Genomic DNA, 27,879 nt, shown 5'->3' with positions numbered 1-27,879 from the left:
TGGGAGTTTCACACCCGCATCGCAGTTAAGGCCCCTCAGACCAAAGAGTAAAAAGTTTTTCTGTACTGATTCTATACGGTCCTGGTGTACTTTGTACTGAGGGTACCATACACAGGAACCATATTTTTTTGGAATTTGTATACCCGATACTCAAAATGAGTATAGGGGTTTATTACATTTGTGGTGAGAGTGGATGTGTGTTACGTCCAGAAAGAATCGTTTCCGACCCCATAAAATACATATATATATTCTGTCTGTTCGGCCGTCCGTCCCTATGAGCGCCTAGTGCTCAAAGACTATGGAGCAACGACATTTTTTATCCAGACTTCTGTAATATGTTACTGTTACAAGTGTATTTTAAAACTTCGCCCTACAATTTGGAAGATAGGAGAAAATTAAGAACACACAATCATAGAGAATGGCCATATCTACCAGATTGCCGAATCTTGGTCAGCTCTGATCACATTTATAGCCAAAATGAAAAAATATATTTGCAGTGGCTACGCAGCGCTCGACGACACGCTCAGACACGTTTTCTGTCTCTCCCGCACACATTCTATGTCGCTCATATAAATGTACATACTTGTGCCACCAAAGTCAAATTTTCATTAATGAATAATTTAAGTTAACTTTCTTCTGTATTGAATTGTGTTAGCAAACTTGCCAGTAGCAGATAATTTTATGATTTGTACATTTTTTTTCTACAAGGACTGATCATAGTTGAACTATAAACTCTAAACAACTCTAAAAACTCAGGAATCGGATAATGGGAGACGAAGACGATGAGAGTATCCGAACGGGAGCAGTCAGAGCACAGCGGGCTCGGGACAGGTGCAGCAGTCCACTCGGCAATGCGTCAGGATGACAGGCTATTCGCACGAGTGAAGTTGGGCCCGAGGACGCTGATGTGACTACTGGATACAGGGGCATCGGTGAGCCTTCTGGGGAAAGGTGGCCTGGAACTGATAGGAGAATTGGAGCTGAAACTTCAAGACATAAAGAAATTCTCAGTACAAACAGCGGGCGGCACTCCTCATAAAATACTGGGACATGTGTCGACGGTAATGACGTATGGAGGCCAGAAGCAGACTATGGAGTTGTTCCTGTGTCCCTCGCTGAAACAACCGCTGTCCTAGGGGTCGATTTCTGGCGGAAGTTTTCTCTGGCTCCGCATATAGTAGGCCTAGAACGATACAATAAATTAGCCGAAATTGATGCTGAGGTGCTGACTAGGAGTACACCAACGGAACCGCACGAGTTGACCCACACGCAGCAGACACGTCTGGACCAGGTGAAGAACAGCTTCAGGGCATTCGACATACATGGTTTGGGAAGAACGACGCTCGAAAGGCACTAAATTCAATTAATCGAGGGAGCCGTACCCGTAAAGGAGCCATTATACCCGGTATCTCCCGCGGTGCAAGAGCTGTTGTTTACCGAGGTGGACGAAATGTTGCGTCTCGGAGTCATCGAAACCGGCGAGAGCGCGTGGAGCAACCGCGTGACGCTGGTACGGAAGCCGGAAAAAAACCGATTGTGTCTGGATGCGCGGAAACTAATCAAATTAACCGTGAAAGATGCTTACCCGCTGCAGAGCATCGAGTCAATCCTGACCCGCGTAGAGGATACTGTGTACATCAGCAGCATCGATTTAAAGCACGCATTTTGGCAGAGCTGGAGCCTGAAAGTCGGACGTACACAGCATTCACGGTTCCGGGCAGACCACTCTATCAATTTAAATCGATGCCCTTCGGGTTGTGCAATGCAGCCCAATGGCTGTGTCGGTTGATGGATCGAGTAATTGCACAACGACTCCGAAGCCATGTCTTTGTATACTTGGACGATCTACTAGTTATTTCACGGACGTTTGAGGAGCATATACAGCTGTTAGAGGAAGTGGCCAAGTGTCTCAAGGAGGCAAACCTAACAATTGGAAGAAAAAAATCGAAATTCGGCTATAAATATTTAAAGTATTTAGGGTACATCGTAGGCGACGGCGCACTTAGGACAGATCCGAAAAAAGTACATGCGATCACCCAAATACCAATGCCAAGGAACGTGAAACAAATCAGGAGATTTTTGGTTTTTTTTTTATTTTTGGCTGGAATCGGCGGTTTATCCGAAATTTCTCGGAACTCTCGGCTCCTCCGACGGACTTTCTGAAAGGAAAAGGGCAATTTAAGCTAACGGAGGAGGCAGGAAAATCGTTCGAGGAGCTCAAAAAAGCACTTACCAGCGCCCCCGTGCTACATCACCCGGACTTTAAGAAGCACTTCTTTATCCAGTGTGATGCGAGCCACGTGGGGATTGGAGCAGTTCTCTTTCAGAGGGATGATAAAGGAGCAGAGCACCCGATCGCATTCTTTTCGGCGAAGCTAAGAGGGGCACAGCTCAACTATAGCGTGCCAGAGAAGGAGTGTCTGGCGGCGGTAAGAGCCATAGAGAAGTTCTGTGCATACGTAGAACTGATGCCATTCACGGTGATAACAGATCACGCGAGTTCGCAGTGGCTCATGCGATTCAAAGCATTGGATGGTCGTTGGCTCTCCAGGCTTATGACTTCGAAATCGAGCTCCGCAAAGGAAAGGACAATATCGTCGCCGATATGCTGTCACGTCCTTTTGACGTTGACGCTATCGACTTCCTGGAGTTCGACACCACAGCCTTCGAGGATGAAGAATACCGAAGAAAAATCGAGTCGGTCCAAAGCGATGAGGATGAGTTCCCATACCTGAAGGTGGAGGAAGGACTGCTGTTTAAGCGCACACAGTTTGGCCGGCCGGAATTAGAGGAGTTTTCGTGGAAGCTATGGATCCCAGAAGCCCTGACGAGCTCACTGATCCAACAGGCTCTCGACAGCGATGTGGCAATGCATGGAGGGATCGCGAGGACACTGGGACGGCTGCGACAGTTCTATTATTGGCCCCGGATGACCGTGCAGGTGAAGACATATGTGGCTGATTGTGACACCTGCAAAGAAACAAACATTCAACACAGGTTCACCGTCCACTCATGGGGGCCAAAAACATAGCCGAGAGGCCGATTCAAAAACTGTACCTGGATTTCCTGGGTCCATATCCGAGGACTCGAAGTGGCAATGCAGTCATACTGATAGTCCTCGCTCACATGTCCAGATATGTCTGGTTGAAGGCTTTGCCTAAGGCGACGACTTCGGCCGTGATCCGATTCTTGCACGCCGAGGTCTTCGCGCAGTTTGGCGTACCTGAAATAGTACATACCGATAATGGAAAACAATTTGTGTCAGCTGAATTCTCTCAATTCCTGGATAGAAGAAGCATAACGCACCTGAAGTCGGGGAACTATGCACCGCAGGCGAACGCGGCCGAACGAGTAAACCAGACAGTACTGACGTACGTTAGTGAGGATCACACGTGCTGGGACGAGAAGCGGACGGAGATCCAGTGTGTGGTTAGGAGTGCCATACACACGGGCATCGGGACGTCGCCATACTTTGTGTGGTGCGATATTATAAATTGGCACGCAGACTGGGCGCCCTAAATGATGCACAAATGTCACCCTTGGCGAGGAGTGATAAGATGGAAATAGGTCGAGATGAGGTCCGAGGAAACTCTCATGAAGCCTACAATAGAACGAAGAACAGGTATAATCGAAAAGCTCGAGAAATTAGGTACTCACCGGGTCAGGAGATATATAAGCGGAATTTCGTGTTGAGCAATTTAATCCAGAGACTCTCAATCTCAATAGGTATCAGGGCTGGAGAAGAAAAAGACAGCGGCATCTATTGTGGATCCTGGGAAGCAGTGGCAGAGTTGCGTGGGAGAAAAGGAAACGGGACTAGGAAGAAAAAAAGAGGAGTTAAAAAAAAATAGATAAATAAGAAAGTATAACATGAATATAATATGAAAGTAAAACGTAGTCATGAGTGAGTAGAAAACGGTAGTTGGGTGGGACGAGAGCGAGAAGAAGAGCGGTACCCTGAATATGAAAAGGGAGCGCGCGAATTCAAAATGGAGCGCTCATGGAAGGGTGGGACCCTGCTAGGGATAACGAAAGCAACTATCCCCGCTGACGAAAGTGCCAACGAGGACAAGTCTGTTCCTTTGGTTAGATTTGTTTTTTTTTTATGTTTTTTGTTTTTGTTTTGTTCAATCCGTCCGCTGGCTTATCGGGTCAGAAACACCCCTGACTTCCCCGTGAGCTAGCTGGGATCGATAGACCAGGTTGGCAAAGAGGCGGATCATAACAAGCTATATTACTAAAATTGAAAAAGTTGACTAACTTACTTAATAAGATTTCGTAGTTAACCGTGTCAAATGCTTTACTGAAGTCAAGTAGTACTAATAGCGTCACATTTCCTTCATCTTGTTTTAATCTAATGTCTTCCGTTATATTTACTATTGCCGTAGTACAGCTTCTTTGTCTTCTGTAACCTGACTGTTTGTCACTTTGTAGTGCATAGTTATCTAGGAAAGTTCGAATTTGTTGTGACATTAATTGTTAAAGCACTTTTGACAAAAACTATAGAATTGATATTGGTCCATACCCATTTTTTCCTTTAGCGACCCGGGTTATTTTCGCAAGCTTCCATGTACTAGGAAACATTGATTTTGTTGACACAGTGTTGCAAATGTAAGTCACATAGGGCAATATTTTCGGAAATAAGATTTTAAAAAATTTTGGATGTTGTTCATCCAGTCCCATTGCATTTGACTTAATTTTAAGCACAGATTCAAGGACATCACACTGACTGGCACACATGAAGCTAAAGTTATTAGCACAGGAACTATTCGGTATATTGTCAAGATAATGATTATATGCTACTTCAGGTATCCCGTTTATCGCAAATATTCTATTTAATTCATCTATGTCCACATCAATTTTGCTATTATTTGTCCTCTTCCCTATTTGTCCCTATTCCTAAGTCTTTGAGCTCCCTCCATGTCCTTCTTGTTGATAATGCACTTAGAAACTTTACAGAATAAAAAGACTTTTTAGCTGTCAGTATTAATTGGTTGGTTTTTTCCTTAAAGTTTTAAATTTTGATAATGAACAAACGTTCTGTAGTGTTTCCATTTGTTATATGCTTTGTCTCTTAATGATATATTGTGTGCAATACATTGATTGAACCATGGATTTTTATTTGGTCCAATCTTTAATTTACGCAGCGGTACGAATTTCTCATAAAGACATGTTATGTGAGCTCGTAGCTGTTCTACTTGGGAATTAACATCATCCATGTGAAATATTATATTCCATTCATATGTATTAAATTCATCATTAAGTTTGGTAATGTCACTGCTCTTAAAATTTCGGTACCATGTGTCGTCGTCAATCTTTTTACAATTAAAATCATAAGTCAGGAAAAGTAGGTCGTGTCTGGAAAATTTTGGGACAGACAACTGATCATATAGAAGGATTTTTTCTTTATCATTAACAAAACAAAGGTCCAATAATGTGTTTGCAGTGTTTGAGAAATGTGTTGGTCTACTATTATTGACTAGATGCAAGCCTAACGATGCCATCGCTGACGCCATATGTGGTTCCTTCAGTATATTGCTGTTTAGATCCCCGATTATAATTACGTCAGAATAGCTTACAGATAGGACTGAAATTGCGTCAATTACTTGGTGGTAGATTGTATTGCGAAGTGGTCTGTACAGACAGCCCAATGGTAATTTAAGAGAACAGTTAGAGGCCGATAATTTTACAGAAAGGTACTCTATTGCACTTTCTGGAGAGTGTTTGCATATTAATTTGCATCTAAGTTTCTTGTTTATGTACTTATATAGTAACACCCCCACCATTTCTTTCCCGATCAGATCGGTATAGATCAAATCCGGTACACAAAATGATACTATCACATAGATGCGGCATGAGCCACGTTTCCGAAACACAAACTACATCAACATTCGATTGTTAAAACATATATCGGAACTCATGAATCTTACCATACAGACTCTGAGCATTTATATGACAAATATTTATGACATCTTTTTGTTTTGCCAGCATACGAATCAATATCCTACTATTCGTTGGAAGTCTATTCATATTATGGACCATTTAAAAGATACTAAATAGCATATTAGCAGCACACGCAATATACACAAATCACTTCTAACTCTATAGAAACGTAAAATCTTAAACTTCAAAATTATATTACTATGGCTAAGGGAAGTTTTACTAACGAAAAAGGTAGTTCTGGTCTGTCTCTACTGGCCTGTTAACTGCACCTGGATCACCTGCTGCAAGCTCATCCTCGGAAGTATCCCGCAATGTTTGCAGGTCATGCATTTTCTCCACTCTAAAAATCTCTCCAGCTGGATGCTGAAAACAACCGATAGTGCTTTTCCTTTTCTTATTTTAATCGCCTCTTTGAAAACAGCCAGATCTTTTTTTTAGTCAGTTAGTCTTTAGTCAGCTGCTCATTAATATAAAACGCGCCTGCGAGTCGAATTCCATTAGGTCCAGTGATAGCAGTTTTTTCGATTCCCTGCGACAGTTGCCAACAGCTCGCAACAACGCCGCCTTCTCTCTCACACTCTCTAGTCGCAGGATTATCACTGGATCAACAGCTGTTAAGTGCAAAGCACATCTTGTTGAATCGGACCTTCAACATTTCACCTTCTTCAAAGGGTATTCTTTTAATACGGAGATCACACGCAATGTCCGCTTTGGCGCGCTCAACACATTGTGTGCTTAGATATCTACCTTGCGCACGTATTTCTTGCATACCATGTATCTCATTTTTGAGTTTGTTAATCTGTTGCTCCATTTCGTGGATTACCTCACCCGCCTTTTCCAACTGCAGGACACGTTTAGTGAGTTTCTTCACATCTTCTGCCATACCAAGAATTTGATTGGTCGTTGGTGTGAACTTTTCCTCTATGGCCTGCAATACACCATCAGACTTTAACGTATTTGCCGTAATTAGTTCAGCCTGCTTAGCAAACATTCTGTCCAGGGCTTTCTGTATATTTTCTGGTATTTCCTCAGAGCTCTTCGAACCCTTGAGATCAGTTCCAGATTGTTCTCGCAGACGTTTTGATACTGGAGCCATGCTCAAACGTTTTTCCGTTACGGTGCTGCTTGACAGAGGTTTACACTGCGTTGCTTACTTTGAAATACTGCTTTTTCCTGCTTGGTATACTGCTTTGCCGACTTGCGTTGCCAATCACTTTGCTGCCTGCACTGCTTGCAACTTTTTATTGAGTATGGCTACGTTATTCTCTCAGTGACTCTGAAATGATCAAATGCTTGTTTACTGAGAGTGGTTTAGAACAATAACATATATTCTTCTTCAACAGCACAATCAATAAAAAATATTTTTCCACTGTATTTTATTAAAATTGGCGTTGTAGTGTCAACGTCAATTATTTCCACCGTCAATTGTTGTCTTTCAATGTGAACAAAACACTCTCTTTAATAAATAATAGTGTATCACTCGAGTAATACACGATTTTGCTCCTCTGTATGTTGTACACGACTTGCTTGCTTGGCGGTCAAATTTTAATATTCTTGTATTTAATATATTTGTATTTAGAGCACGTTTTGTGCGATAAGCTAGGCATACAGGCAGGCTCCGTTTTTCATTTACTTTTGCGGATTACGTTTTCAGCCAAAACGTTTCGTTTTAGTTTTAAGGTTCTCCAGTTTTCACATATTTTTGATGTTTGCACCAAAACGAAAATTGTTGTTGCCCTGGCCAATTTTTTCAGAGCCAAATTTTAGGTTGGGTTAAAATAAAATTATTTATAAAGAAATCAAAAGTTAAGTTACCCTGATATAGGTGTCAAGTTTATGTTAATGTATCAATAAGTCATCTATTTTTTCCTTTTGCAATTGAGGATCGTTTCGTTATATAAAAAGCCGTTTACTTTTCATTTCTTCAACGAAAATGATTTCGTTTTGAAAACGAATAAATCTTGCGGAATGTGAAAACGGGAGCCCCAATTTATGTGTATTCAAAAGTAAATCGGAAAAATTTTGTAAATGTGAAAAACGGAGCCTGGATCGCTCTGAGATGATGTTCTAATTTTGTTTTAAACGCACAATTTAGTAATGTATAGCGCACAATGTAGTGAATTGCGCGCACAAAATCCAAAATGATTTAAAATAGAAGGCGGCCCTAAAAATGCTAAAGTAAAGGGTATGTGAAACAGAAAATGAAATAGTGCAGAAATGCCAGCAATTCTAAAACCTATCCATGCAAAATGTAACAATACATGTGCACCCATACATTAAAATAAGCTGGAACCAAAAACCACACAAAACAAAACGTACTATCACATATTTTTGTGGGAACATATTTTGTGTGTTAAACTAACACATGCATGATGACGCGGCGGTAGCCGCACGCCAGAGCCGAATACCCTGGGAGACAATCCAGAGAAAAGTTCGTTTGCGACATGTTCGGTGTATAAATTGACACATCTATGTATATACTGTGTGGTTAAGGGTTATGTGTAAAATCCGATATATCGATAACCTAATCTGGCTGTGTGAGCTGTTAGCACGTAAACGATAAGTGTTGTTTCCCAGAACAATTATGTCAGATTCAAATCTTAGGTTGGGATAGCAGAAAAATTGTTCGTAAAGAAGAAGAAGAAAATAAATCGAAACATTTTTCGAAAATAAAAACTAGAGCCTGCTTAAATATTCAAGATTTTCTTTAATGATGCTTTTTTATTTTAGGAAATGCTAAGACGATACGAAATGACAACAGTTCCCGCTTTGGAAAATTTATGCAAGTGTGTTTTGATGATTCGAATTGTATAAAAGGCTGCATTATTCAGGATTATCTGCTTGAACAATCTCGGATAACATTTCAAAGTGAAGGAGAACGGAATTATCATGTTATGTATCAATTAGTTGCTCAGGGGCTGAAAAATATGGAAATGGCACAGGCACTCAATTTAAGACCGCCAGAATTCTATAAGTATCTAAACACTTCGGACACATTAGCAATAGATGTAAATCTTGAATCAGCAAAGTTCGATGCTCTGACAATGGCGTTTACAGTTTTACAAATTCCCCAAAGCATAATAGATGGAGTGTTCAAAGTTTTAAGTTCGATATTATGGTTAGGCAATATTGATTTCATGGACATTGATGGTGAGGGATGTGATTTTTCAAATTCGGATCAAGAAATTATCTCTAATATATCAAAACTTTTGGGACTGAAGCCCAATGATCTCAAAAAGGTTCTCCTTATGCGCCAAATAAATGTTAGAGGAAATATTACTGAAATACCCCTAAAAATGCAAGAGGTAAGTATCATCCTCAATATAATATAGAAATGATTTTAAACCTGAAATGTTTCAAGAGAATTGTACCATTGATGTTTGCAACGCACATAAGAAAGCACATCTGACCCAATAAAGCATATAAATACATATTACTAACCAGTTTAACAAGCAAAGTCGATGTGACTATTTCCACCTGTATCTATACAATAGTCTGGAGCCTAGTTCTTCTTTTTCATCATCTTTATGCCATTTAAACGATCGGTTAAAACACGATGCGTTGTGATTTCTCTTAGCTTTTTACTATTTTCTAATATTTTTTTTATTAGTATGCGCTTTTCTAAGAGCTTATATTTATAAAATTGTATAAATCTTGGTTAACGTTCTGAACAGACATAAATGAAATAATTTTTCTACGATTTAAACCAATTACCAATTATCTGTACCAAATATTCAAGTTTTTCAGTCTTGTGCTAGTGCTCTACCTGTACACACGTACGTTCGCATCGCCACATCAATGCACCAACGACAAAGAAAGACATAAATAAATAAAACAAAACATAGCAAAATCAAAATTCCAAAAACAAAGAGACCATTATCGGTGAGGTACACCCTTATGTCTCCCAAAGTGAAAACGAAAAAAATGTTAAAAACAGACGCTGGACATCATTCAGTAGACAGCAGAAACTATTATTCGCCTCTGCTAACATAATCACAGTTAAACGAAGACATTGAGCAGTAGGATTGACGATGAGCTTGATCAACTCATTTCTAAAAACAAAGTGTTTGTCCCTCCAATAACGGTGCTTAAATGCACAGTGGAGCAACTACATAATTTTAGCAATGAAAGAAATTGCACTCAATACTCCATTAAAAAGATTTCAATGGGTATTAAACTCTACTGCATGGACTTGAAAGACTATGAGGCCGCCTGTAATATGATGAATGGCAAATTTGAATATTTCTCTTTTTCCGATTAAAAAGATAAGCCAAATGTTTGGACATGGATCAAATTCGCCTTCAAATCATACAGTTTAATCTGCACAGGAAGTCGTTGATCCCCTGAATGTCCAGGAAAAACAGCCGTTAAATGTGCCAACTGCAACGGCTTACACAAAGCAAACGACTCCAGTTGCCCCAGTTATATTAATTTAAGAACTCAATATCAACCCAACAGAGTAAGACCAAATGCTAACAAGGTTTCTAAGCCTCTGCAGCTGGAAAATACTAATACTTTCCTAAATACTTTTAAACACCACTTGGGTAAGACCAGTCAATAATTATACGTCGAATATGTTGGTATTGGTAATGAAGAACTATTTTCAGTAGAAGAGATATAGACGTTAACATTGGGCCTTATAAGGATAAGTGATAACATATCTAATCTCTCAATTTTAACATGGAACGCCAGAGGCGTTAAAACCAGAAAAGACGAGCTCTTCGATTGTCTAAAAAGGAAAAACATAGACATTTGTCTATTAACTGAAATCTAACTTAACAGTAAGATTTCAATTAGGCACAACAACTACTATTGCTACAGATATGACAGAACTTGTAGAAGAGGAGGAGGAGTAGCTATAATTATTAAAAGATCTATCCGACATACCCTGCTACCCCTCCCTAACACACAATCTATAGAATCTATTGGCATAAATATTATTAATAATATAGGCATTTTTACTGCAATTTATTGATGTTATTTTTCCGGAGGTCGAGAAGACACCAACACAAAAACAAATTTTTTCAAATGATATACGATTACTAAGTACATTACCTGAAAACCTTGTGGGGTTGTAGTCGTGCTAATACCTGGGGAACACTGCTATATGATTCCTTAATGTCACGTGGCTTGCTAGTCCATATTTCCGAAAAACACTCTTATGTACCAGCTAGTTCTAGAAGTAAGTCCTCTACATTAGATATCTTTGTAACTAACAAATGCGAGTTACTAAGTGATACAATTGGATCATATTTGGTAGAGTTAGAACCTGATTACTACCAGACTATGGCCTCGTCTCCGCTGATACACAAGATGACATAGAAAAATTAATAGACGATTTTAGCCTGGTAGTTCTCTCGGCAAAGGATTGCAGTATCCCAAAAAAAGACATCCGCCTAACACCAAAAGCCCTGCCGCACAACATATTTTTCTTGATTAAATATAGAAATCGACACCGTCGAAATTGGTTGAGAGACAGAAATAGAGCAGATCTGGTAGTTGGGAGATGGCCCAGCCAACTCATAAATAAAAAATTATCAAAACTTGGAAACGAAAATGGGAATAATTTTTCTAAGCTCGCTTGACAAAAATTCTTCTCCCTTTTGGAAGCTAACAAAAGTTACCAAGAAGAAAAATGTAAGCATACCAAGAACAGTTCTCAACTGCAGTACAATAAACCGAATTATTAGCATTAATGTTGGCATTAAATCATTCCCATTCAAGTAACCTTAGCGATCCCTCCACAGTCTCTGAAGTCACAAGCTTTATGGCTTCGTTCAACTCTTTTCCAGTAGTCAGTGACGATTCATATATGACTGATCACCAAGAGATTTCAGCTGTTTTAAAAGATCTCAAATCTAAGGAAACTCCTGGCCTTGACAATATTGAAAATCTTTGCCTAAAATTACTGCCTTGAAAAGGCGTGGAGTTTCTGACAATAATTATAAATGGATGCCTTTGATTAAACTCTCCAAAGTCATCCCAATTTAAAAAGCAAACTAGCCTCCTGAGTGTCCTACCTCTTACAGGCCCATCAGCCTGCTCTCTTCAGTAAGTAAAGTTCTAGAGAAAATTCTCAAGAAAAGGCTATTCGACTTTACTGAAGATAACGTTGTCCTCCCGCCACAACAATTTGGTTTCCGCCGTGAACATAATACAGTGCACGCTTTACATAGAATAAAGAGTCGTCAAGTCAGACTTCAGTAGATCCAAATCTACGGGTATGGTTCTACTATACATTAAACCTGCCTTTGATTCTGTATGACATGAGGGGCTTGTCTACCAAATGAACTCTTTTAAATTTTCCAAATCCAACTATAAAAATAGTTTACAGCTTCCTGAGTAACCGGTCTTTTGTTATTCACATATGCGATGCTCACTCACGTGTAGTCAACATAAATTCAGTATGTCCGCAGGGATCCTGTCTTTCCCCAATACTATATAATATATATAATTAAATATCCGCAACTCGAAATTCTGTTTTTAAAAACGATTTTATTTTTAAAGAACTGAATATCTTAATGAAATTAGTAAACTTATTTGTAATAGATTACTATGTTTAGTTTGTTCCATGATTATTTCTCTTGGCTGTGTATAAGATATTGGCTCTACTCTGGCTACATTGTTATTATTGACATATACTTTCTGTGCGAAATATAGCATTGTATTGGATATTGTAAATTCGTTTAGTTTCATTGAGCAATTGTAAATTTTTATAATGGTGTTTCCTTCCGCTATGATGTCTTGGTGTAGACAATTCTGGTTAAGCGTTGTTTTTGGAAAGTTCCATGTGATTAGTATATTAGGTTCAATAAAGTTTTTTTGAAAGTTTTTGAATATGGACATTCATCAGTTATTTTTTATTTAGTTTCTTTAATAAATACTTCTTCATTTAGGATGTAAAATTTTTCGCATGTTATAACGGTTAATACGTTGTTTAATTCATCAGGAAATTGTCATCAAACTGTGCCTTAGTTTTATATATTGGGACATTTGTATTATCTTTAGGAATGTTAGAGATTATTAAAATTTCATTAGTGTCTGATTTCAGCCAAGTGGAAGTTTTAATGTTCAATATTTTCTCAGAATTAATCCGTTCCAGATAATCTTTTTTTTAGTAATTTCGGATTTAATATACCAAATATTGTTATCTGCATCTCTAATTCTATGTCTTCTATGTATTCAGTTAAGTGTTGTAGGTTAAATATCAAAATTTCTATCTGTTTATTCCTATATTTTGCTTCGTTTAGTTGGTTAATGATGTTTATAACATTATTTACTGCTTCTATTACCAAATTTAATTCATTCATCTGAACGCTGTTGTTTGCTTGATTCTATATTTTCTGCTCTAAGTCGTACTCATTTTCTTGATCTGTTCCAAATAGATATTTGTATGCCGTTCCTACTATATTGACTTATTTATTTTATTTTTATTTTTTTCTTTATTTTTATTTAGTTATTTTAAAACCATACATTTCTTTTTGAGGTTTTTCCACTAAATATTTAACTTGAATTATATCTTTGAATTTAGTAGCTTGAACTAATAATTTTTGGTATTATTCTTCTGTGTTTGTTACGTTAACAGTTAGGTAATGATATTCAAAGTTGAAAGGTATATTAATAGATCCAGTTGTAAATATCAAATAACCGTTTTGGGATTTTATCGGGTTTATTTCGATGATTTTTTCCCTGTGCCCTTGCAACGGTAATATTGAGGAAGATGAGGGTTTTAATTATGGTGATGTTCGCCGATCCCATTAGCTTCGTCCTATTCTCTGCAATTATTATATTTACTTAGATTGGATATTTTCTTCTTTTTGAATTTTGATTTACAGTGTGTTATTTTCCAATCCCTATTCTTTTACTCGTAGTGCTTCTCGTCTACCTGTCTAGTTTCGCCTGTCCTTTTGAAAGGGTTTGTTACCTAGGACTTAACTTGAGGTGACAGCTTTTAATTCAATTGAGTGGTTTTATTCACTTTATTCAATTGTGTGTCATAGTCGTTGTGCCTGCATAAATAAATATATCTGCCGGGGTCCTATTCGTGGTATTATGTTTGGTTTTATGATTATAAGTATATAGAATTAATTAAAACTTGGTGAATTTATCTTCTAAATTATCTTCGCTAGATACTATTCTTAGTTTTTCGTTTATTGTCTTATGGAACCTCTCTAAGTCAGATATTCCATTTTTGCTGGAAGTGATCTCTATTTTTACTTTTTCCGCATTCAGCCATGCTTGCAATGCTGCGCACATGAAAGCTGAATATTTGTCGGCTTTGATTTCGAGTGGTTGGCCCATTTCGTTAAAAACTTCCATGATGGCTCTTTTTACTTCTAACCACGACTTTTTACTTCTACAAGAGTGGCAAATTTCGAGTATACGTCAATAAATGATAGGAACTGTTGGTTACCAATCATATAGAAATCAATGACGTATTTTTCTCTGATATTCAATATCTCTGGTGTGGTTTCGAATGCCAACTTTGTATTTCTATGTTCTGTTTTAGCGATATTACAAGTAGGCTATACATTTATGATGTTTTGGATTAGCTTTTGATAATCTGGGTAATAGTATTTTCCTCTAAGCCAATTGATTGTTTTCTCAATCCCAGGATGGAGTAATCCTTTATGATTTTTTAATATTGTTTATATGGAGTTTTGTACTGATTTTAATTGCTTTAGTTATATTGTTTGAGTTAATGATTTCCAAATAAGCTTTATGGAAGTATAATGCGCTCTTTTTGATGCATAAATATTCCTTTATTATGTCCTTCCCTAAAGTGTTGGTCATTTCTTTATACGTCATCTTAATGATCAGTTTGTGGAAATAGCGATCTGTTTTTGCCTTATCTTCATTGCCTTCTATTAACTCAATCTGGCGATTGTAATATTTAATGGGATTATATTCCTGTGCGCTGTGTATGGTTGCGCCAGCGCTATTAGAAGCTTCTCCAAGGAGATTTTCGTTAATTTGTACCCTTGATAATGCATCGGCTATGTGGTTTTCTTTGCCGGGTAGATATCATATTTTAAGGTCGAATTCCCTCTGTTTTAATCTTCCATTTTTGCAAATTTCATGTTGGGCTCCTTGAGGTTGTTCAACCAAATCAAGGGCTTATGATCGCTAAGTATCTCGAATGTTCTAACGAATTGGTATGATCGGAAATACTTGGTGGCCCATACTATTTATATTTATTTATTTTATTTATAGTTTATCGTAGTAGCAAATCGGTTAGTGATCTTGTGATAAAACCGTTCCTAAGGCTATGTTACTAGCATCAGCTGTTACTGTGAACATTTTATCAAAGGTTGGAAATGCAAATATAGTGTCTGAGGGTATGACAGCTCTTTTCTTTAGTTTGAGTGTCATGGGCTTTGCTATGTTTGCAAAGTTAGGAATGAATTTCCTATAGAATCCGGATGAACGACTTTATTTGTTTAGTGGTTTCAGGTATTGCAAATTTGAGTATGGCAGAGATTTTGCCTGGATTTGGTATTATTCCTTCAGTAGTGACTACATGACCTAGGAATTCAGTTTTCTTTTTTTCAAGAATTCTCATATATCCATTTTTAACTTCAAATTGGCGTCTCTCAACTTTCCGAAGACTCTCATTAGTGGCAACAGATGTTCTTCCAATGAAGTGGAAAGTATAATGATGTCATCTAAATATAAAAGCAATCCTTGAAGATCAAATCATCTAGCACATTGTTCATGGTTAGCCCAAAAGGCATACGAGTGAACTCATAATGTCCGTGCTTAGTTGAGAACTCAGTTTTGGGGATCGAGCTGGGTTCAGTGGGAATTTGATGGAATCCTTTAGTTAAATACTGTGAAATACTGACATCTACCAAGTTTGTCTAGTATTTCATCCATTCTAGAAGTTGGAAATTTATCCTTAATGATTATCTCATTGAGACTTCTAGAGTCTACAACCATTCTATATTTTTGATTCGTGTTTGATTGTACTTATGAAAGTCAAATTGTCCCCTTCTGTACTGGAGATAGGTCAAGTCACATATGCACGATCTTCTCTTCCTTTGAAGATGGATCTGTGCACTTCTGTGCGGTCTTGCCAGCTTCAATAGCTTCTCCACTCTGAATAATAGGATACGATCGTGCTCCTAAAGTTACATTTTCATTTCTGTAATCAATGACGGCTTTACTTGCCATTAAGTATTCTCTTCCTAATAAAATGTCATAATTTTCGAAAAAGTTGTGAATGTAGCACTTCTGTTCGGACGGACATGTTTTATTAGCATTCCTCAGTATACTCTTGGTTACAAGGACGGGTCCATTGATGGTATGGACTGTAAGGTTATCGTCTTTTATCTCGGAATCTGTGTAATTCTCTTTCATGATGTTAATCGATGATCCCCCACTAACTGCTCTGCGATCTCATGCAGAGACCTGCGGCAGTCCTTTACAGTCGGTGAATTCGACGATATCGAGCCGCAAGCTTAAATAGCTGGCTATCCGAGAAGGCGCACACTAAGTGCGTGTCTAGAAGTAATTTGGAGACAATAGAAATGGCCTCCTTGATGGCCACAACCTCCGCTTGGAACACACTACAGTAATCCGGAAGCTTGCATCAATGACTGATGTTCAGCTCGCTACAGTAGACTCCGCCTCCCACGCGGCCGTCTAACTTTGAGCCATCAGTGTAGATGCATTTTCAGGTCCTGGTTCGCCCATCTCCCAGTCCTCCCTAGGTAAGATCGAGAGGTGATCACTAGGTATACAATAATCTGTCCTCTCCGGTAATTGCGGGAGTCTCGTCAGGATTCCCGAGTGCCCAACCGCGGACGCTTTCCACAGTTTGGCTTCTCTCATTCTGTGAGCGGAAAGTGTTGCCACCTTCTTTTGAAGGCAAGCGAACGACAATTCACCCACTGGCATCCTTATGTGTTGCGTCCCTAAAATGGTCCTCACAGCGATGATGATTTGGATGAATTTTAGTGCTTGGATCGACAATTGAGTCCACTTTTTATAATTGCTGCAAATTTTTGTCGATCGACTCTTCTATAGTCGCCAAGCACAATGGTGGCTGTATGTTATGTTGGCGCTGGTACCTCCCAGCAACAACTCAACCAAAAACAGTCTTCTGCAAAGTGGGAAGATTTGGACCAATGCGAATATGGCCAACAGCTAGAGCTCCATAGAAGGCTTCGTTTCCCAGTAGCAGATCAGTACGTTTAGTCCCATAGAATGATTTTTCACCCAATGGATGGAGCCAATGCTGGCAGGTAGGTTCCAATTCGATATGTCGATCTCACTATCTGGCTGGTAGGCAATATGGGATATAATTCCAAGCTGGAGAGTGAGCTGATAGCCAGATGTACGTGACTTAATAGCCGTACGAGCCTTCAAACTAGTAAGGGAGTCGCCTATACTACAAATTCCAATGTGGTGTCTTTCACGACGAAGGCGAAGTTTTTGTGCAAAGGTTTCGGATACAAAATTAACCTGAGAATATGAATCAAGCAACGCACTACCGAGTTTGTATTCACCTGAGGAATCCCTTACCAACACCATAGCTGTTGCCAACAAAATTTGATCATCTGCACCGATCTCCATATGAGAGTGTAAAGCAGTTTGATGAGACTGAGTAGCAGGCGTTTGCCAGGAGGGATGCGCTGGATGGAGTACCAGTTCTGTCGTTGAACTTTTATTTGCTATTAAACCAGTTTTTTTATGTGAAAAAAATTCATGGAACTTATTTTACGGACACGCCTTGTATATATGTACTTTATTAGGTCGGAAACGCACAATGAGAACCTGGTATAAATACTCGCGAAAAATAAATCTTTTTAAAATTTCAACAAGGCCATCTAAATTTGATCAAAAGCTATTTTTTAAGTAATAATTAAGATCAGAATTAACATATTTTATGTTTTCTTATATTTTGTATGTCTCGTTTTAGGCTATAGAAAATCGGCATGCGATGGCCAAAGCATTGTACTCCAGAACCTTCACATGGCTTGTTATTAAAATAAATAGCTGCACAAATCCTGGAAAAGATGGAGCTCAGTTTCTAGGTGTTCTCGACATATTTGGATTTGAAAATTTTGTTCACAACTCATTTGAGCAACTTTGCATTAACTATACAAATGAAAAATTGCATAAATTCTTCAATCATTATGTATTTGCCTTAGAACAATCAATTGTGAGTATTAAAGTATTGTATTATTATTATTATGTTTTTAAATGGTTTATTAAATTATTTTCACACAATGAAGCAAACAAACAAGTTTTGAAATGTTCATTTTAGAATACAGTGTTGAACGAATTGAAAAAAAAGATAACTAAATTACATACAAAAAACTATTTCCACCGTTATATTACTAATATTTAGGATTGGAATGTGTCGTCGGACGATAGTTTGACCGCGATAGGCGGCTAGTATTTATATAGTATTTTTGTATATCGATAACTAGTCGAATCCAAGCCACGAATTAACGGGCACATTTTCGGCGACCATCAGGTGCCGCCATAATTTAAGCTTCCTTATTTACTGTCGTGGTCGCAGCACGAGGACATACTCTAGTAAATAGGTTATGTATCCATGTATGGAATTTATAGAATAAAACAGCACCAACACCAGCATCTGAATCAGCATCGGCATCAGCGTTGTCAACGGCATTGGCAACGGCCGCCGGCCGGGCTTTACTTGCGACAAATAACTGCTAGAGCGGAGTCAGAAGGTGCTGTTAAAGGCAACTCCGCGGGACCACCGACAGAATGCTTTTGGGCGACATGTTTCTTTGTTTTGATTAACCTCTATTGCATATTAGTCTAATTTGAAAATTTTACTTCGGTCTGCAAATATGTACGTACAGTTTTTGTGCAGACTGTTGGATAGATAGTAAATTGGTGTAAATGTATATAACAGGAAGACGCAAGTAAGTGTTTTTTACTCCACAAAGTATATCTATTCTTGATCACCATCATTAGACGTGTTGATGAGATATCAGCTTTGGGTGACTGTCAAAACATTCATACATGAAAACACCCGAATAAGCTAATATTAGCGAACAAGGGATCACACTTGCACTCACATTTTATATAACTTGCCTCTTATTTAAATAATACTGTAGATTCCTTCAAGGCTCTAGTATAAATATCGTATAGCTTATATTCTATCGAGGAAACAATCAATTAAGTTATCCTCATTTCTTATCCGTGTAACCACAATGTGCGCCACAGCGAAAGGTGACAGGACCCTCCAGTATTTTATATTACATAAATCATAAGCTCACGTCTGTTATACGTTTTGTGTCTTCTTTTTTCAGTATAAGCAAGAGGATATAATATATACACATGTAGAGTTCACAGATAATTCGCAATGCCTGGAACTTATTGAAAAACCTCCCAGATGTGTATTTAAGTTACTTACGGAGCAATGTCATATGCCCAAAGGATCAGACTCTGCCTATTTAAATAATATGCATGCGGAGTTTGAGTTTCATCCAACTTATATAAAAGGTTCTGATCGTCGTCATTGGGAAACTGAATTTGGCATTAGACACTACGCTGGTAGCGTTATTTATGCTGTTGATGGATTCGTTGATAAAAATCGAGATGTTCAGCAAGATGTTTTATTTGATTATATGAGCCGTAGCGAAGATTTATTTGTAAAGGATCTTTCTAAATATCAGGTAAGCTCTTTCATTATATTCGTTCCACTTTTTATCCATATAAGTTGTTCAAAGTTGAACAAAGTGTATATTGTAAATTGTATATCTGGTACGGTATTATAGGGGTATTGTTAAGAAATTAGCCACTTAGTTTAGTTCAATGTTCATTTATATTAAAACTGCCCTATTCTTATGCTCATGATTGTATTATCCCCCTTAAGTAACTATTTTTACGCGCATAGCTGTGTTGTTATTGCTTGTGTCCAAAACATAGCTGTAACGTTCTCACACGTATAGCCAAAGCCCGCAGCTGCACACGCATACATCGATGTGTACCGTTTTGCATAGGACCGTCGCATCGCATGATCTTTCAATTCCCTTTTGCTCGACTTCTTTTGTGGAGTGGAAGTTAGTGGAAATTTAGACTCACAACCAACCGACCGCAAATCAACCCCCTTAATTGATAGATAAATAGAACATATTACAAATTATACAGTCCACTCACTCAAAGCGAATTATATTAGATTCGTGTATATGTATATTATGGCCAGAAGGAAGTATTTCCGACTCAATAAAGTATATATGTACATAACTATATTTTTGATCAGCATCAATACCGAGACCGGTAAGCAATACCGACAATAATATTTTCTTTACAGACTCCACAATTTTCCTTTTACGAGAAAACAGATAACATAGAAGCAGATACAGATACAGACACAGATAAGCGCCTAGATCTCAGAGACCATTGGAGCTAAAGGAACAACATTTTTCGTACAGATGCAAGTAAACAGATAGATCATAGATCATTATATCTTTATATCGGAATTCCCAGCTCAATATTAGTAATCAATTATCATAAACAACTGGGGCATCCTAACGCAAAACATTATTCAACACATACAGTATGTCAAGAAACTCTTTACACACTGAAAATAAATTAAATTTTTTGACTTTGGATAAGAAAATAATGGCCTTTGGTTCAAATTTATCAAATTTTTTTAATTCATAACCATTCAGGGATTAATTATAAAGTAGTTAGTGAAAAAAAAAATAACAAAACTATAAATAGGTAACTTAAAAAATAACAAAAACAATGATTACTCATTTTTCACACTGTCAAGAAAGTCTTTACACAAAATATTTTCATTTTTTAAATTCAAAATTCTTCGTAATTATTTAATATATTTAACTTATTTTAATATTTGGTCTGTCCACCCTTAGCATTGACTACATGCTGGAGCCGTTTTTTCATCGAATTTATCAATTTTTGTAGGTCATACTCAAAGGGAATCTTTTGCCACTCTTCCAATATGAATTCTTTGAGCTGATTGCGGTTTTTGGGCTGTCTTTTTCCCACTTTCTTCTTCAAATAGGCCCACAAATTTTCAATGGGGTTAAGATCGGGACTCTGGGGTGGTGTATCAATAACTTTTCCACAGTTGTAAAGCAGCCAAGCTCTCACATTGGACTCTTTATGTTTGGGATCATTGTCTTGATAAAAATTAAATTTGGCCCTATTGTCCGTAATGAGACCAAATTTCTCCGCACTGCTTTTTAAATTTGTTTTTAAAATTTGGAGGTACTGTTTGGCATCCATTGTGTTCTCAATAAATTCAATATTTCCCACTCCTCGGCTAGAGATGCACCCCCAAATCATAACCGAAAGTTTTCCAAACTTTACAGTCGGAATGATGTTTCGGTTATCTAAAGCTGTTAACGGCTTGCGCCATACTCTGGGTGGACCATCATTGTAATATAGCATCATTTTTGTTTCGTCGCAAAATATGACGTCATCCCAATACTCTGCCGGCTTACTGATCATGTTAACAGCGAAAGTGAAGCGCTTTTCCACATTGACCGACGAAAGCAGCGGTTTTTTTCGTGCCACTCTGGAAGAGTATTTATGGCGTAGAATAACCTGGCGTACTGTTTCGTGTGAAACAACCAAGTCAAGTTCTTCGTCAAGTTCCTTGGCCAGAGTCCTGACCGATATTTGCGGATTCTGATTAATTTTCCTCATGATTATGCGGTCTGCCCGTTTGTCTATCTTCCTTTTACGGCCACCTCCAGATTTGGTTTCCAGTCTCCCTTCGTTCTTCGCGCGACTTAGGACATTGTAAATTGTTTTCCTTGATACTGAAAACATGTCTACCATGTCTGCAACAGATTTGCCCAACTGGTGATTATAGTAAATCAACTGGACAACGTCAAAGCATAGTCTTTTGCCAGGCATTTTAAAAATTTCAGAAAGTTAGTCTGTAGATGTGCACCGGTCAAAATTTCGCAACCAAATCAAAGTCAATGCAAAAATAGAGCATCACTGAGCAACGCCAAAAGCATAGATTACGGTAAAGTCCCGTTTTTTCTAAGAACGAGATCAAAACAGAGCTCGAAAACGAAAAGTGTAAAGAGTTTCTTGACAGTGTCAAAAATGAGTAATCATTGTTTTTGTTGTTTTGTAAGTTACCTATTTATAGTTTTGTTATTTTTTTTTCACTAACTACTTTATAATTAATCCCTGAATGGTTATGAATTAAAAAAATTTGATAAATTTGAACCAAAGGCCATTATTTTCTTATCCAAAGTCAAAAAATTTAATTTATTTTCAGTGTGTAAAGAGTTTCTTGACATACTGTATGTATGTATGCTTACGCACGGTAGTGGACGTTCCTTCGGTTCTTCAACCGGCCGTCATCGTTCCTGCAGCTCTCTCTATGGCTCGTGCTCGGCTTAGCAGCAACTTCGAGCTACTCTTACTCTTTTTTTTTTCTATCTCGCTCTCTTCTAAGATTTGATGCACAGGGCACGGGCAAATCGACCAGTCAGCCTGAAGAATCAGGTACTGAAACAAGGTGAAGCTCAGCCACAGAAACTTTAAGCTATGACAAAATATATTCATATGTAGGTGGGGTGCATGTCATAACGCCCAGTGTCTTAACGCCCGTGGGCGTTAAATTTTGTATCATAGGGCACTCGGGCCTTATGTTGGATTTGTCTTGTTATCAGCATAAGTACCATTTAGGTGTAAATAAGAGGGATATTGTGAAGAATTACGTTTAGAGTTAATAAACTTAAAAAATTGCTTAGGATCTCGTTTAAAGTTGAGCTTGTATTTCTTTGGACGTTGACATGCAATGACTGCATCTTTCAAGAGGCCATACAGTTACTGCACCGTCAAGTTGCCCGTCTGAAACCAGCAGAAGGCTGTTACGCGAGCATGCAGAAAAGATAGCTATTATACTAATATTCGAGGAAAATTAGCACTAAAATTTCTAAGAGAACTAGGCATGCATTCAAAATACAAATACCACTACAATTACTAATTACTAGAAAGGTGTGTAAGGATTAGTAAGGATTTAATAAGAATTAGTGGTGGATATAATATGGTAGAGGGAATTATAATCCGAGCATAAAACCCTAAACGGTTCATGCAAGGAATAATTCGATCTACAAAGTGGAAGGAACAACGGTATTAAATTTCTAGTCGGTCTAATAGGAATCGTGAAGTTTATGCGGCTTAACAGATCAGGGCTGTCTATGTCACCCCTGATCGAGTTGTGCATAAAAATCACACCAAGCATTTTTCTACGGTTAACTAAGGATGGGAGGTTTACTAATAGCAGTCTACTAGAGTAAGATGGGAGTCTCACACCTTCATCCCAGTTAAGGCCCCGCAGAGCAAAGAGTAGAAAGTTTTTCTGTACTGATTCTATACGGTCCTGGTGTACTTTGTACTGAGGGCACCATACACAGGAGCCGTATTCTAAGATCGGACGAACAAGCGAGGTATAGAGAGTCTTTGTTATATAGGGGTCGTCAAATTCCTTTGACCACCTCTTTATAAACCCAGCACGCTATGGCCTTATCTACCATGGTAGAAATGTGTTCGGAAAACTTTAACTTGGGGTCTAACATAACACCCAGATCATCCACCAGGGTAATTCTCTCAAGAGAACCACCAAATAGGGTATAGGGAGCCAACGATGAAGTGTCATAACTTTGCATTTCGAGGCATTAAGGTGTAACAAGTTGGCGCAACACCATTGCTGAAAGTTATTGAGATCGGATTTTCAAGCGAGAATGAAATGAAATGTCCTTATACTGGATTCAGAGTTTAACATCATCCGCATACATAAGTACCCGAGAGTATGTTAATACCGAAGGCAAGTCATTAATAAATAGTGTGAAGAGTAAGGGGCCTAGATGGCTGCCCTGTGGTACTCACGAAGAAATCTTTACTGGTAAAGAGGAGGTAAACTCTCACAAATTCGTGGTGGTTGATCGCCGCCTTATAAATCCATGCTGAGTGGGAGATATAAGTGACTTGCAGAGATGTGGCAAGTGCGGAGTTAATACCTTCTCAAATATTTTGGGAATAGCGGATAACTTTGCTATACCTCTATACTTTTTTCGTCAGACTTACTACCTTTTTTAAGGAGAGGAATTATAAACCACTCCTTCCAGGTGGGGGGGAAGCAAGAATAATAGATGGACAGGGTGAATAGTTTAAGCAAGGGTCCACACAGTGCCTCGGCGCAGTACCTGAGTACACAACCTGGAACCCCGTCTGCATCCGGTGAAAACACCGGCTTAACTAGTCGAAGATCATGAAGTAAAGAACATTCATTTAACAAGGGACTGAAAATGGCGTTCGACCTCGGTAAAGTGTATGGGTACGTATGCCCAGAGTAGCTTTCCTCAGAATAGGTGGTTTGGTAAAATAGGGCAAAAAGATCGGCAATTGCCTGATCATTATTTGCCGACGAATTACGAAATGAAAGCGATGATGGGTGTGCGGACATTCTATGCTTACTGTTTACGAAGCAGTAAAACTGTTTAGGGTCCTGAGAAAAACGTATCCTGCATCGAGATAGGTAGTTCTTATAGCATTGACCATTAAGAACTGAAAAGTTTGACCGAGCTTTTACATAGCGAGAGTGAGAAGTAGGGGAACCAACTTCCTGAAATTTTTTATAACGCCTTGATTTAAAGTTTTTTAGGCTGGATAACTCTTTGGTAAACCAAGAGAGTTTTCCACATCTAGTCGGACAAGAAATCGGGAGACAAGAATCAAAAAAAATGCCAAGAGCATTGTAAAAAATGTTTGTGCCTTTTATGACATCAGTGCACAAGTACAAAACGGATCAATCAAAATCCCTGATCAGATTATTAAGCTTCGTAAACTCGGCTTTACGAAAGCAACGGACACGTTCAGGTGGCCTACTCGACCATATAAAAACCATTGGCTAATTACCGCATGGAATCGGGCGGTTTAGGAACATCCCAGATGGATGGTGGAATAACTGAGAAGTTTTCGGAATGACAAAATCTTTCCGACCATCTCCGAAATGGATGGTCGCCAGTGGGAATATGATATAAGCCTCAGTCGTTTCTTTTCATTAAAACAGTGGTAAGGAGAGGAGTCCCAACCCAATATATAAACTGATTAACATTAAAAAACGATATATTTGTCGATTAATTGTGTTCATTACAATAAACAGTTGATATAATGCCTATAAAACATGCTTGAAAGCAGTGATCGGCACGGACATATTCAAGCAGGCAGAACAAAACATTAGTTTGGTGTCAACCAATGTTATACACACATGTACCTGAGCGTCAGTGCACTTCCAATGTTCATAGGATTGGGCCATACCAATGGTTTTAAAGTCGTAAAACAAATATACAAAATATTATTATGGAACCGCATTTAAATAATTAAAATGTCCTACATTTCTTTTTAGGACCCACAATTCCTTAACGTAATACAAAACTATTCGACTTATCCACGGGGCTCAACAAAAACGAAATGTACAGTTAGTGATAACTTTCGGCATCAGCTGCAGTCTCTAATAGATGTTCTTCAAAGTACAAAACCATGGTAAGTTCTTGTACCTTACCGAAGTGTACTATGATGTTATTTAGTACGAACGAGTGCAAACGTTGTTAGCCGCGGCAATATACCCGATACTCAGCCAATATATACATATGTAATCTTATAACTCGTTTATACTATTAGGAAGTCTCGAATATTCAATACTTTTGCGCTTTCTCTTGCATTTTCAGCCAAAAGGTTTCGCGTTCGTTTTTAAGTGCTCTAGTTTTTACAAATTTTTGCTATCGATATGATTCATTTTAATCAAAATGAAGGCAGAAAATGTGAGATTTAAGAAGATCAAGAAATCTTAGATGTAAGACCTGTGTATTTAACATGTCTTACGAGCTGTGAGTAACAGAATGCATATTGCAAATTAAATTGCAAATGGTAAACAAATTAATTTGTTGTCCGTATCCCGCTGTTCTGTTACGCGCATGTTACGAACACAGTCTGTGCTGTTACGCTCACATTTGTGATCTTATGAGCAAAAATGTATTTCCCGCCAACGTTCCGATAACCGAATCAGACTGCATCAGCTACTTCCACGAAAATGAAAAGTGTTGTTTGGTCAAACTCTTTTCACGAAACAAAACTCGAATGACCATCGTAAAATAGATAGCCTACGCTCACTTTGTATAATTACTCTCCCAATCATTGTAGAGTCTCTCTTATGCGCAGTGCCCAAGCACTAAGATTCGTAATAAATAGTTATTGCCTAACGTTCAAACGTATCCATCCGTCCATCCATCGGACGGCTAACGCATATACAAAATTTAATTCGTTTGCTAAAAACTAACACACCACCATCCGTGAATAAACATTAATGCGGAAAACGGGCCGTGTTCAAACAAGTGTTGTTGCCTGAAGTATTATATCCGAGCCGAATTTGAGGTTGGTAATGTTGTAAAATTTATGCTAGTGCATCAATTACTCATCTATTTTTTTATTTTGCGATTTCGATTCGTTTTCATTTCGTCGAGGAAAATGTTTCCGTTTTGAAAACGGAGAAATCTTTCATTTTGTGAAAACGGGAGCACCAATTTATGCGTTTTCAAAAGGACATTTTAGTGAATGTGAATACCGGAGCTTTTCTGAATCCATTTTATCGTAATGGACGGAATTGGTATCAGAGCAAATGAGTGCCGAATGCTCTCTCTCTCACAGTGACTTTTGGTATCGCTGTTCAAAAAAAGGAAGGACAGCCAACGCAGACGTAAACCGGTATAGATTTTTAGTCCGCTGCATCAGTCTCTCTGTCGCTTTTCACACCAACACCAACCCCTAGCACGCGAGAAGGCCACACTGGACAAGGAAGAGTTTGTGAGAGAGAAAGACGGGGTACCGTTGCTACGCATATTCACTGCAAACAACACTGCAACAAAGTTGTTCATTCTATAATAATGATCTAAATACTCGAAAACTCTTTGGACGAAATTGTGTGACCTGGACCGCAGAGTGGAATAAGAAAGCGCCGCCCAGACCATAAAACCACGTTCTCGGCTGTGAGGATGTTTCAATGTTTGATTTCGCCAAACGCGGCCGAAAGCTTGGGTGACATTAAGAATGACAGCGGAGTAATACTCTTGTTTTTCAAATGCATTTCATATCGCAGAGGTTATCCGCTTTACTTGTTCAATGGTTCCATGTTGTTTGCGAAATCAAAATTTGTACTTTGGGATTGTACTGTTGGTGTGTAAGCTTGATATGATTAAGGAGCAGCTTTTCAAATATCTTTGATAGACATGGCAGGCGGCTGATGGTCTATATGATGATGGCTGGGTCTTGTCTTTTCCAGCGTTTCCGACAAAGATCCCCAATAGGCATACTATCAGGTGTCGTTCTATCTTGAACATTGGTTGGGGAGTTTTGTTTCTATTTATTATTTTCATATTCATTTTGACTTTATAGCCGTTATCTTTAAGTCCAGCTATTATCTCATTAACTGGAACTGTTGATTTGATTTCTTTGATAGCCACTTGTAATATGTTCCTACTTTTAAGTTCGTAGGTAAAGTAATTAATTTTTTAATTTTCGCGGTATTTCGCCACTGATCGATAGTTATATTAGTCATGGACTTGTATTTTTCATTCATGTTACCCTTGTTATAGGAGTGACATAGAACTTGTTTTCGCCTATTTTATCAGTTAATTTTTGGACAGATTCAGTACAATATGCCTGACACACATAAATAGGAGGAGGCTTCACTTGCTTGGTGTTTGAGGTGTTTTGAGCGTATTCATTTAAGTCAGTATCCATACTCCTGTTACACACTCGTCTCACTGTTACAAGAGTCTTTCAAAATATCGCCCCACCCATTTCCGCTCCACAAAGGACGAAAATCTGTGGCATCCACAATATTGAAGATACGAGAACTAATCAAACGTTTTGGTCTTGAGCGGGGCTACTTAAAACCTTTTG

General features: G+C 38.3%; 1 protein-coding gene across 9 annotated transcripts in view; it reads left to right on the top strand.

Moving 5' to 3' along the window:
• The window catches only part of LOC108154923 (unconventional myosin-VIIa), a 118,681-nt gene that overhangs the window by 32,765 nt on the left and 58,037 nt on the right, over positions 1-27,879 (top strand). For 6 of the 9 annotated variants that reach the window (XM_033389752.1, XM_033389754.1, XM_033389751.1 and 3 more), the window contains 4 exons: positions 8,674-9,248; positions 17,867-18,109; positions 19,236-19,601; positions 25,328-25,464. In XM_033389752.1, the coding sequence (XP_033245643.1) occupies positions 8,674-9,248; positions 17,867-18,109; positions 19,236-19,601; positions 25,328-25,464 (1,321 nt within the window). Of the gene's footprint in view, positions 1-8,673; positions 9,249-17,866; positions 18,110-19,235; positions 19,602-25,327; positions 25,465-27,879 lie in introns of those variants that run through there. The other 3 variants (XM_033389755.1, XM_033389759.1, XM_033389756.1) reach the window with 2 other exon arrangements.

Source organism: Drosophila miranda, chromosome 2 (assembly GCF_003369915.1).
Source record: "Drosophila miranda strain MSH22 chromosome 2, D.miranda_PacBio2.1, whole genome shotgun sequence".
Classification (NCBI taxonomy): Eukaryota; Metazoa; Arthropoda; class Insecta; order Diptera; family Drosophilidae; genus Drosophila; species Drosophila miranda.
Note: the sequence above shows the minus strand (reverse complement) of the source record. Positions and strands in the feature narration are given on the sequence as shown.